This window comes from Bos mutus, chromosome 1 (assembly GCF_027580195.1).
Source record: "Bos mutus isolate GX-2022 chromosome 1, NWIPB_WYAK_1.1, whole genome shotgun sequence".
NCBI lineage: Eukaryota > Metazoa > Chordata > Mammalia > Artiodactyla > Bovidae > Bos > Bos mutus.
In genome coordinates, this window is record NC_091617.1 from 109,166,734 (window position 1) to 109,178,831 (window position 12,098).

Consider the following 12,098-nt stretch of genomic DNA (forward strand, 5'->3'; position numbering starts at 1 on the left):
TACCACGGCTGCCTTGATCTCTACTACTTCACCAGTGCTTAGCATTGTGCTGTATCTGTTGAAAGGCAAATGGAGACATCTAAAGTTTCCATATCAGGGGAAGCAATGCCTTCTCATTAAGTCCAGGATAGAGTCAGTTTTATCTCTTTCGTCACTGCTCCAAGTAGTAAAGTGAAAGTAAAAGTGAAAGTCACTCAATCGTGTCCAACTCTTTGCGACTCCATGGACTGTCCGTGGAATTCTCTAGGCCAGAATACTGGAGTGGGTAGCCTTTCCCTTCTCCAAGGGATCTTCCCAACCCAGGGATTGAACCCAGGTCTCTTGCATTGCAGGCAGATTCTTTACCAGCTGAGCCACAAGGGAAGCCCCCAAGTAGTAAACATGTCAACAAAATGATCATTTTTAAAGTAAAACTAGACCCTGGTCAAATGTCGATATGCATTGTTGTTGTTCCGTTGCTAAGTCGTGTCCGACTCTGCGACTCCATGGACTACAGCACACCAGGCTTCCCTGTCCTTCACCATCTCCCAGAGCTTGGTCAGACTCATGTCCGCTGAGTCAGTGATGCCATCCAACCATCTCATTCTCTGATATGCATTTAGCCTATTAAAATAATTGTACCTAGAAAGAGTGATCTGATTCCCAGAAACTCGAATGCCTCCGATGACAGCAGCATGTAAAAATGGAGAAAAATACAGTGTTTTCTGCAGAAGTGTGGTTGATTTTCCCTACAGTTTAAGAAGCAGTGGTTTAAGAAGTTACTGGAGACTGTTGCCAGCCCCTTTTGCAATCAAGCCATGATAATTGCGGTCACCACAAGCATGGCCTATTTCATGCATGAGAAAGGACTGTTGGATGGTAATTCCTCGAAAAACTTCAGAGTGTAGAAAGACCTTCCATTGTGATGTGGAAAAGGAATTCTTCATACTGTGCTGGTGGGAATGTAAACTGGACAGCCAACCTGAAGAGCAGTTTATCAGAACCCAGTGAAATTAAAGATATGTATAACGTTAACTTTTTAATATCTCGTGAAAACAAGGTTTGTGGAGCAGAGATTATTATTTATAGCAAATAACCTCACGGGTTCTCCTTTGCCTCAGTTTTTTACCCTCATGCAACATGATGAAAACCAAAAGTCATCCTACACATAGCAGGGTCTGCATTATAGGTAAAAGGAAAGGAAAATGTTAGTCGCTAAGTCATGTCCAACTCTTTGCAACTCCATGGACTGTAGCTCACCAGGCTCCTCTGTCCATGGGATTCTCCAGGCAAGAATACTGCAGTGGGTTGCCATTTCCTTCTCCAGGGGATCTTCCCAAACCAGGGATCAAACTCAGGCCTCCTGCATTGCAGGCAGATTCTTTACTGTCTGAGCCAGCAGGGTATTATAGATAAGGAACCCTGAAAATATGAATCTGGATACTTATATAGGAGAGGAACAGCACCTCCACTCTTCTGAAAGAAAGAGAGAAAAATCTTTGCTCCTTGGAAAGGATTCTGGGTTCTTACTCTTACCTTTTGGGATGCAGATAAGTCGTTCCAGTGGAGAGTGAGACTTGTGTCTCCAGCTTGATAAACCAAGAATGTCTCCAAATCCTGGGTCTTATCCCCACCTTGAAATGTGAACATACACATACATCTGGGAAGATAAGTCTCTCTGGATAGTCTTTCATTTTCTGATTAGTTATGAATTAACTTCTGAAGCTTGTCCTTTTAGCCCAGGTCCTAAGTTTCAGTAAAAATTTTCTCAGAAAGCCCAAGCTGTGCAGAACCATAAAAACGTTTTCTTTGTATTCTTACATATGCCCTGTAATCCAGCAATTTCACTCCTAAATGATTATCTCATAAAAATTCTTGCTCATGTCCACAAGGAGACAGGTATGATGAGAATATTCATTACTGCATGGTCTGTCTAGGTGCAGAGGTAGAGACTCCCTTGATGCCCATTCCTAGGAGAATGGTGAGATAAAATGTGGTGGATGGTGAAGAGGTACTAGGAAATCACATTGCAGCAGTAGAGGCAACAAACTAAATACACATACAAACCATGTAGAGATCTTGAGTGAAGCAAGTGAAAAATAGAATGTAGTCTACAGCATAATGTGTTTGTGAAAATGTCAAATACCTTAAACATTGCTACCTATTTTTCAGGAATACATATCTATTCAAAGACATATATCAAACTCCCAAGACGGAGAACTTACATAAAGTGGAGGAGGGAGTGGCGGTCTAAGAATGAGAGAGTATCAGGGATAAAGGAGGAAATTTTTTTTTAATGTATTTTTTTATTTGATTGCACTGGGTCTTAGCTGCGGCATGTGGAATCTAGTTTCCTGACCAGGGATCAAACTCAGGTCCCTTGCATTGGAAACACAGTCTTAGCCACTGGACCACCAAGGAAGTCCTTGAAGGAGGAAGATTAAGATAAGAGAAGGACCTCGTGCCCCAACAAAATAACATACAGAGCTGAGGAGTATGGTTATCTCACTGCTGCTGCTAAGTCACTTCAGTTGTGTCCGACTCTGTGCGACCCCACAGACAGCAGCCCACCAGGCTCCCCCATCCCTAGGATTCTCCAGGCAAGAACACTGGAGTGGGTTGCCATTTCCTTCTCCAATGCATGAAAGTGAAAAGTGAAAGTGAAGTCAGTTGTGTCCGACCCTTAGCAACCCCATGGACTGCAGCCTACCAGGCTCCTGCACCCATTTGATTTTCCAGGCAAGAGTACTGGAGTGGGTTGCCATTGCCTTCTCCGGTTATCTCACTAATGGATTCCAAATGAGGAAAAAGAAAGCCTGCCCAATGAGTTTTTCCACATCAGCACCCTCTGTGGTCTGGTACCACATAGTAATACATAATAGTCCCAGATGCTCAGTACATAGTTGTTAAATACAGGTGGCAACCACTGATTAGGAAAAAAAAGTAAATAACTGTAATTTTTTGCTTTCCAGTATGAAAGGAGATTCCGTGGGAAGGTGGGCTTTTGTTGATAATAGTTCTAGTGATTACGTTCGCTCTGACACTCTAGATGTGCCAACGTTTTCTTGACACTTGAACAGTCGTAGTCTTTTGCACTTGCTTTCACTCTGGTAACAGATACTTTGCCTTTAACGGACTAAAGTTTAAAAGAAATTGGATCCTTAAATAAATTAATTATGGGTTTATCAAACATTTACAAAGCCTCTTCACCCAGTGTGCCACCTTTATTTTGACTCAGTCCATATGCTTATATTTACTTTTCCATACAAGTTTACTTTATTTAAACTCCTGTCATGTTTACTGCCACCTTTCTGTAGTTTAAAAAAAAAATCACTTTTACTGTCCTTAGATGAGTGTGAAAATTTGACTTTTTGAATCAAAACAAATATCCTATCATATTTATTGGTTCTTGAATGAAAGAATTCTTTTAAAAAAAAACTCTCTTAAATAAATCAAACATGAATGCTTTCTTCCAGCCACTTTAAGCCAGAACCATAGAACTGTCACTACTTGCTAGGAAACAGTTCAGTTCTTCCCAACACTCTGGGATTCAAAAAATAAGAAGTCAAGTCTGTTTCATGATCTATAGTAATAGGAAAAAGCTTGCCACTTTGACCTCAAATACTCATGTGTACTTAGAATTCTTTTCCTAATCAGGGATGGAAAAAGGAGAGACGATGGGACATAGCACATATGGGACATCCGTGTTGAATACTGGAACACGCTGTGAGCTCCTCAAGGTCAGCACCCTTGCTGCATCTGCTCAGTCTGTCTTCCAGACATTGCACACCTCCCTCCCCACACATTCAACCTCCTGCCAAGTCTCAAATGGGTCCCAACAAGTTCAGTATTCATGCCTCAACTCTTCCTTCCATATTGCAAAATTTGGAATAAAAAAGTCTCTGATTATCAGGAATGAAATTTTTACTCTTGCAACCAGATTGTGTATTTTGTCATATGAAACCAAAGTATTGTGGAAAAGTATGAACATATGCACATGAAGATGGACAAATTCCTCAAATATCAATTAATGGAGATGAATCAGCCATCCTTGCCTCTATTCCCAGGGGTGTAGGATTAATTTCCCAGTCAGTGCATGTCAGAATAACTTGCAGAGCTTGTTTAGAAATGCACGTTACCAGGCCCAAACTCAGACTTATAAGGTTAAGTTTCAGAGGCAGACCTGTATCTGATGTTTGTAACAGTTTTCCCAGGGACTCCTGATGCCAATACCTCCTGAGAACTGGAGATCCAGAAAAGCTGAAGGTCTTGAAAACAAGCAGTCAACATGCTATATTGATGGATTCAGGCATTCTCCTTCAGTTACTACATTTTATTCTAAAAGCTTGTTTTATAGTATTAGATAAAATGAATTCCTATAATATGCATAGTTGTTGTTCAGTCACTCAGTCATCTCCCACTCTTTGAGACCCATTGTACTACATGCCATGCTTCCTTGTCCTTCACTATCTCCCAGAGTTTGCTCAAACTCATGTCCATTGAGTTGGTGATGCCATCCAACCATCTCCTCCTGTCACTCCCTTCTCCTCCTGCCCTCAATCTTTCCCAGCAAGAGAGTCTTCCAATGAGTTGGCTCTTTGCATCAGCTGGCCAAAGTATTGGAGCTTCAGCTTCAGCATCAGTCCTTCCAATCAATACTCAAGTTTGATTTCATTTAGGATTGACTGGTTTGATCTCCTTGCTGTCCAGGTGATTCTCAAGAGTCTTCTCCAACACCACAGTTTGAAAGCATCAGTTCTTCCACACTCAGCCTTGTTTATGATCCAACTCTCATCCATACATGACTGGAAAAACCACATTTTTGACTAGACAGACCTTTGTTGGCAAATTGATGTCTCTTTTTATAAATACACAGTCTAGGTTTGTCATAGCTTTTCTTCAAGGACCAAGTGTCTTTTAATATGCATAGAGATAATAAAAATAATACTTATTTTTAAAATAAGTATTTCTAAAAGGGCTTAGTGGTCATGCTGAATAGACATGAAAATTGAAAATCTAAATGCTACTGTTGATATGTGTCTTAACTAACAAAAATTTAGAAAAATTTATTGAATAGCTCCTATAGGCAAAGTGCTATACTAATTAATTTCAGAAACTACAAAACCATGTAGAAATCAGTCTTCTTGTGAAGGTGCTTTAATCCAGTTGAGAGCCAAAAAAGTCACATCAGAAGATTAATAATAACCTCATCCAAACACGAATAAAGGTGCATTCCAGTTTCCCTCTGTGAGAAGTGCTGTGAACCCAGTGGATTACCCTATGTCTTTGGCATACAGGGCTGTGTCTCTTACATCTATATATCCTTGGTTCCTGACAACAGGTGCTGTTAATACTAAGGGATTTGACTTGAATTCAACAGAGATGTTTCTCAGAAATTGAAATAAATTTTTAAAATTAGAGCATAAATATTCTTTAGTGTCTCTTTTGCTAGTTTGTTCATTCAACATACGGTGTTTCTTACAAGACAGTTTGCCTACAGAATGTAGGACAACATAAGTAATAAGATGAACAATATAGAGGTGAATCATTAATTTTCTTCCCTCAATAAGTTTATTTCACACCCCAAACTCCATATAGTTAGAACATGTACAATAGAAATAACCATAAAGACAAAAAGCATTACTATTGTGTGAAAATATTGAAGATTGTTTTAAAAATAACTCTTTACATTTCTTAAAACATGCTTAAAGTATGTGCCAAGAGTTGATCCTATTAACCATAAGTGCACGGAGCACATGAGGCAATCCTATGTTTTGTATCTGTGCAAAAATACTGTTAGAACAGAATTTAAATGTGCCAGAAGCCAAAGTTCTTCCAGATGTATGCTTTCACTGATTTCTGGAAAATTGTTTCCCAATCCCCTCTCCCAGTACATAGACCACATTCTAAGATGGAGAGGCCACTTTGCACTTTTACAGAATCCATGGCATTAACTCATGCTGTCACTGTCATCAAAACGATGTTGTAAATATCCACTCATCTTTTCAAACTGGCTGATGTAGTTTTCCTCTAGGGAGCTTCACAAAAGACTTTTTATATAGTTTTCCAAATTCCTACTCCCGTTAAGTTTTTCTTTCCCTAAACCTGGAGAAATATTTGCTTAATCAGCTGTTCAGAAACATCATTTTTCCCTTCATAGGCTTTTATCCCTCTTGAATTAGACAATGATTATCAAGAAAATCCTTCTTAGTGCATGTTTACTATGATTATGTATCTTTTTATTTAAGTCAACAGAAATAATACAGACTTCAATATCCTTTGAGTTTTATTGAGGCCTGATCTGGGGTGTACTTGAAAGAATGTGACCCCTCTAAGTAGAAGCATCATTTTCATTGAATATTGGCCAAGAGTGTCACCTTCTCCTCTTCTTCACAATGTAGTCTAGGTATTGATGCCCAAAACTGCATAACAAATTACTACAAACCTAGCAGCTTAAAACAACATCAGGAGTCTGCTTGTGGTGTTGCTGGGTCCTCCACTCATGGTCTCACAAGGCTGCAATCAAGGTATTGACCAGGCTGTGTTCTCACTCAGGGAGCTGTGTTTCTCATCGAATGGAAAGGGTCAGCTTTCCATTTCCAGGCTTGCTCAGGGTGCTGGGAGAAATTTGGTGGAGGGTCATAGGACTAAAGGACTGGCTCTGTTACTGGCTGTTGTCTGAAGGCTGCCACTAGGTCCTAGCAGCCACCCACAATTGCCAGCCACATGGCCCTCTCCATAGGCAGTTCACAACATGACAGCTTTCTTCTTCAAGGCCAGCAGGGGAGTTTCTCTATGCATTTGCTGGCAAGATTGGTTTTGTGTGTGTGTGTGTGTTGGGGGAGAGGGTGAGCAGGGATACATAATAATATAATCATGAGATTAATATCCTATCACCATTGCCATATTCTTGGTTAAAAACAAGTTACAGGTCTTTCCCACACTTAAGAGAAATGGGTTATACAAAGAGATGAACACCAGGAGATGGGAATTATTGAAAGGTCACCCTAGGGTGTGTCCAATGCCATTGAATGGAAATATTCAAGGAATGACCCTATCTTGATATAAAATTACTCTTCTAGAGGCTAGTTGCTTAAATGAAGGTTGCAATTCTTTAAACAAATCAATTTTGGTTCTCTTGTCTTTAAAAAAAAAAAAAGAAGAAGCCATATAGCAAATCCTGGGCTTCCCAGGTGGCGCCAGCGGTAAAGAACTCACCTACCAATGCAGGAGACATAAGAGATGCGGGTTCAATCCCTTGGTTGGGAAGATCCCCTGGAGAAGGAAATGGCAACCCACTCCTGTATTGCCTGGAAAATCCCATGGACAGAGCAGCTTGGCAGGCTATAGTCCACAGGATCTCAAAGAGTTGGTCGGACACAACTGAAGCACCTTGCTGTGCTGTGCTTAGCCACTCAGTCGTGTCCGATTCTTTGCGACCCCATGGACTGTAGCCCACCAGGCTCCTCTGTCCATGAGATTCTCCCGGCAAAAGTACTGGAATGGGTTGCCATGCCCTCCTCCAGGGGAATCTTCCAAACCCAGGGATTGAACCTAGGTCTTCCACATTGCAGGTGGATTCTTTAGGGTCTTAACTACCAGAGAAGCCCACTTAGCACATCACAAATCCTAGGCAAGGCCTGGGGAAGCTATAGGACACAGGAGGGTAAAGAAAATAAGTAGGAGAGAGAAATAATGACCTCGATCACACTTAAGAAATCAAAATTCCAAAAATTTAGGTATCTCTAGTTGAATGGCTTGTGTTTGTTTGTTTTGTGATTTATTTTGCTTTGATTTTCCACCAATATTTGGAATTACCTGTGTTTCGTTTGTCTGTCTATTCAAAGTTGACTGTTACTACCAACTTCAGCAGTTCATAGAATTACCATCTACCTTCTTCACTCAGTCTCCTTTGCACAACACTTAAATCCTCTGAAAAAATTTGCTTTTGACTTGAGAACTTGAAGACTGGGATGTTACTTGCCATCTGTCTTAAACTTTGAAAGTAACTTTTTGCCAAGACAAATGTGAATTATGAGCAACAACCTGGGATATTTCTGGTCTCACAACAGGACAAATAAAGGAACCCTGAAGTATTATTTTAAGTACTTTGTTTGCTAGCAGTGCTTGTGGTGAATGAAAAATTGATCCTTAATTGTGTGGGAAAGAGAGAAACGATATGCATACCAATGGCCAAGTATAGACTTCAGAGACTTAGCAGTTTTGAAACTGATATTTATGAACATCTGCTTTTTCCCCATAAATTTTAATATGGATTTCATCCTTTGAAACCTGTAAGATTCCCAGGTGCTTCTTCAGTCTTTATCTTGGAAATACGCTTTTTAATAAAACCGCCTTCTTTTCTATTGAACACATTCAAAATCATTCTTTAAAAACATTTCTTTATAAACAGTGCCTGTTGGAATACCTAAAATATGATATTAAAGGTTAACAACTCAAAAAGCTGTATTCAGCATTGTGAGCCGCCAACATGTCCAGTTCCAGAGCACAAACCATAGCAGTCTTAATAAAGGGTGCTGAGAGGTACTCATTTCTAGTCCCAGTTTATGCTTTTCATTATCCCACAAATATTTATTTAATGCTTGCATGTCTTTAGTGCTAACATTATAGCAGCCAATAAAACAAAGTCCCTGCCTTCATTGGGTTTTTGTCCCAGTGAAGGTAAATGTTCTACAGAATGAATCCCCTTTAAATTTTCATAATACTGTTCATATAGCTCATTGAGAAACTTTGCACAGGGCCTGCAAACCAGTGATGTTCACCCATTCCTGATGTTGGACTAGATGCTGGGAATGCAACTTGTGAACACAGTAGATGTGTTTCTGCTCTCAAGGAGCTGAGTTCAGCATACCTGTCTCCTGTGTCAAGAAAAGCAGACCTGAGAGCTTCAGGGTCTTCCCTATTTTAGATCCACCATAAGCAGTGCTACCAGTGCCTCCATCCCCTAGCTCTTGGGCATGCTGAGAGCTGTTACTATGGGTACAAGATGAGAGTGTGGACCAGAGGAAAGGAAATACAATCACAGCTCAATAGAAGACAAACAGATAAGTCAACTGGGCATGTGCGAGGCCAGCAAAGACAATAAACCCCACTTAGGAAAGCAACTTTGTAAGAGTGCAGTTCTGGCCACCCTATAGCAGAGGCTACAAGTCATTTACATAATAGGAGAGCCTCAGGAGGACAGTAGAGCTATTTAATTTGGTTAGGCTAATAGTTTTCCATCCATTTACAGTGTAATGGAACCTCTCTCCTGTGCCTCTTAAATAGGAACACTTTGGCAGGATGCCATAGGGCACATAAAACAGGGTGGTCTTCTCAGTGTGTCAGTTCTACTCAACCATTTAGAGGGGAAAAGTTAATTAATTTACAGATTATGGCATTATTTTCCATTAAAACCAATGCAGCCATATTATGGACTAGAAAATGCAAAGTTTACATCCAATTTTAAGATAAAGTATGAAACTAAAACAGAACTGGAGCCAAGGGCTAAGGGATTAAACACCCCTACACATTTCCATCAGCCCCCTGTGAAGCCAACCTAATAAAAATAATTTTTTGATATGGATAATTGATTCTCAATTCCATGTGAAGTGTAAATAAAAGACAAATCCCCAGAAGCATTCGTTTCGACAGCATTGCCACTCGAATATCCCAGCTTTTTAGAAATTCTTGAGCTGTGGTTAGATGCATGAAAATTCTGGGCCACTTCAGGCTCTGACTTGGCACTCCCTCAAAGAGCAGCCCTGGGGCCTATGCTGGCCACCCTCTGTGTTTAAGAGTAAGAACTCTCTTAGAAGAGTTTGAACTAGCTGCTCTTTTCTAAGATGGGCCATGAGAGGTTTTCTCCATGCTCCCTTCTTGTCATAAGCACTGAATCCGAGCCCTGGCTGTCCTGCGTCCACATCCCATTTGCCCAGTCTCAGAGTGCTGCGTGGCAGGCAGACACACTTATGTTCTTTGTGCTTTGTGTTCCCAAAACAGGATCTGGACCAGGTTCAGCTCCATCTAGAAGAAGTGAGGTTCTTCGACGTGTTTGGCTTCAGTGAAGCAGCAGGAGCGTGGCAGTGCTTCATGTGCAACAACCCTGAGAGAGCAACCGGTGAGAGACCCCACCCTCCCCTGGCTGCTAAGAACCACGTGTGCCCCTGGGGTTGCCAGGGTTGCAGGAACCCCACCCTGGTTGGCTTTCTTCTTGCATAAACATCCTAAGTTGGAATAATGCATAGAGGTGTGCCTGACTGCCTCTGCTTTGTGCTGACAAAGGTATCTCACGAAAGTGGGAGTGAGGAAAAGGGAAGATGTTGGAACAGAGAGAAACATAAACCAGAAATGAACAAGAAAACAATGCCCACATCTATATGGCTATCAAGAAAGTGATACTGGCCATCTTACCCCAATAACATTCTTCATTTCAACCCCAGTGACCCTGAGGGTTAGAGAAAAACAAACATCCTCTCAAGAACCCCAAAGAAATGAGACCACACTTAAATGAGTGAGTGGTTTCACAGACCTCCTCATCTCCCTTAATATTTTTGCTTGATGATTGAGCTGGGTGAAAAATGAGACACTTAAAGAGTAAGGAGTTATTTGAGAAATAATTTCATATCTGGTTATTTACCCTTTGCCTTCCTTTATGCTGCACAAGGAACTTGGTCTACTGACTTGCCTAAAAATAATCATTGTTAGTCAATATGTGCCAAGCCCTACACTAAACGTGTCAAGTATCTCATTTAACCTTCACAATAATCTCATAAGGCTAGTACTAATATTATCTCCAGTTTACTGATGGCACCCCACTCCAGTACTCTCGCCTGGAAAATCCCATGGACGGAGGAGCCTGGTAGGCTACAGTCCATGGGGTTGCTAAGAGTCAGACACGACTGAGCGACTTCACTTTCACTTTTCACTTTCATGCATTGGAGAAGGAAATGGCAACCCACTCCAGTGTTCATGCCTGGAGAATCCCAGGGACGGGGGAGCCTCATGGGCTGCCATCTATGGGGTCGCACAGAGTCGGACACGACTGAAGCACGTATCTATCTTACTGATGGGGCAACTGAGGCACAGAGGGATTTGGGAACTGCCTGAGGTCACACAGGTAATGAGTTATCAGTGGATGGATTGAACCCAGTCTGACCCCAGAGCCCATGCACTTAACCATGTCTCCATGCTATCTCCTGGTTACACTTGCCCCAGTTTAACCAGTGGACATAGGTTGATAAAAAGTCTAATCTTCACAGAGTTAGGTAGGCTGCCTTTGGGAATGGAATATTTTACCATCAATGTGATAGAGTTCTCAACATTGACATGGCTCAGGAACTGAAGTGTAGACCAAGAGAATGGTGTTGAAACACTGCTGGACACAAACCACTTTGTAGATGAGCCATCCTCTAGAGAGCTGTTGGTCATACCATCTGTACCCATTCCTTGAACTGGGATTTTGGGCATCTTAAAGATCATGCATTGTGGCAAGTCTGTCCTGTTGCTCAGCCAAGAAGTTGAGACTGAACTGAAAAAAAAGTGTTTATTTTGGCCAGATGGAAATTTGAGGACCTCACGCAGAGGCACCAAATAGAATGTATTACCCCCACAGAGACAGTTTGGGTGGAAGAAACTGGCAGTTAAGATGGCAGCCTTCATGAGGCACAGATTGTTGGCTGATTACAGACTGAGATTGAGTTGATGCCAGAGTGAACACACTGATTTTTAAAAACTTAATTTGAGCAAAGAAAGAATTGATGAATTGAATGTCCCCATTATGAAACTTTCTAATTAGACCTTATTTCACCTGTGAAAAAGAGGGCATAAAAGAAACCTTATTTGAGATCATGGTGAAGTAAGGGACTTATCTGAGGTGGTTCTGAGGGGCCCTTAAGGATTTCATTCCAAGTAAGCTGAGTCCTTAGTTCAATAAACATTAAATCATATCTGACCAAGGGAGGCTCAGGAAAGGGGCTGCAAGTTAAAACCACAAAGTGTTCCTTTAATATATGTTTTCTCAAATTCACTGCCATGACTTAAAAAGAACATTTTTCACATTCACTCGTTCGTATTTGTGTTTCTCACAGTTAAATATAGACTGAGAACATATAGCAATA

At 41.0% G+C, this 12,098-nt stretch overlaps 1 protein-coding gene across 5 annotated transcripts in view; it reads left to right on the plus strand.

The window, feature by feature from the left end:
• The window catches only part of VEPH1 (ventricular zone expressed PH domain containing 1), a 288,546-nt gene that overhangs the window by 241,035 nt on the left and 35,413 nt on the right, over window positions 1–12,098 (plus strand). For all 5 annotated transcript variants that reach the window (XM_070374201.1, XM_070374213.1, XM_070374197.1 and 2 more), the window contains exon 12: window positions 9,982–10,099. In XM_070374201.1, the coding sequence (XP_070230302.1) occupies window positions 9,982–10,099 (118 nt within the window). The remainder of the gene's footprint in view (window positions 1–9,981; window positions 10,100–12,098) is intronic.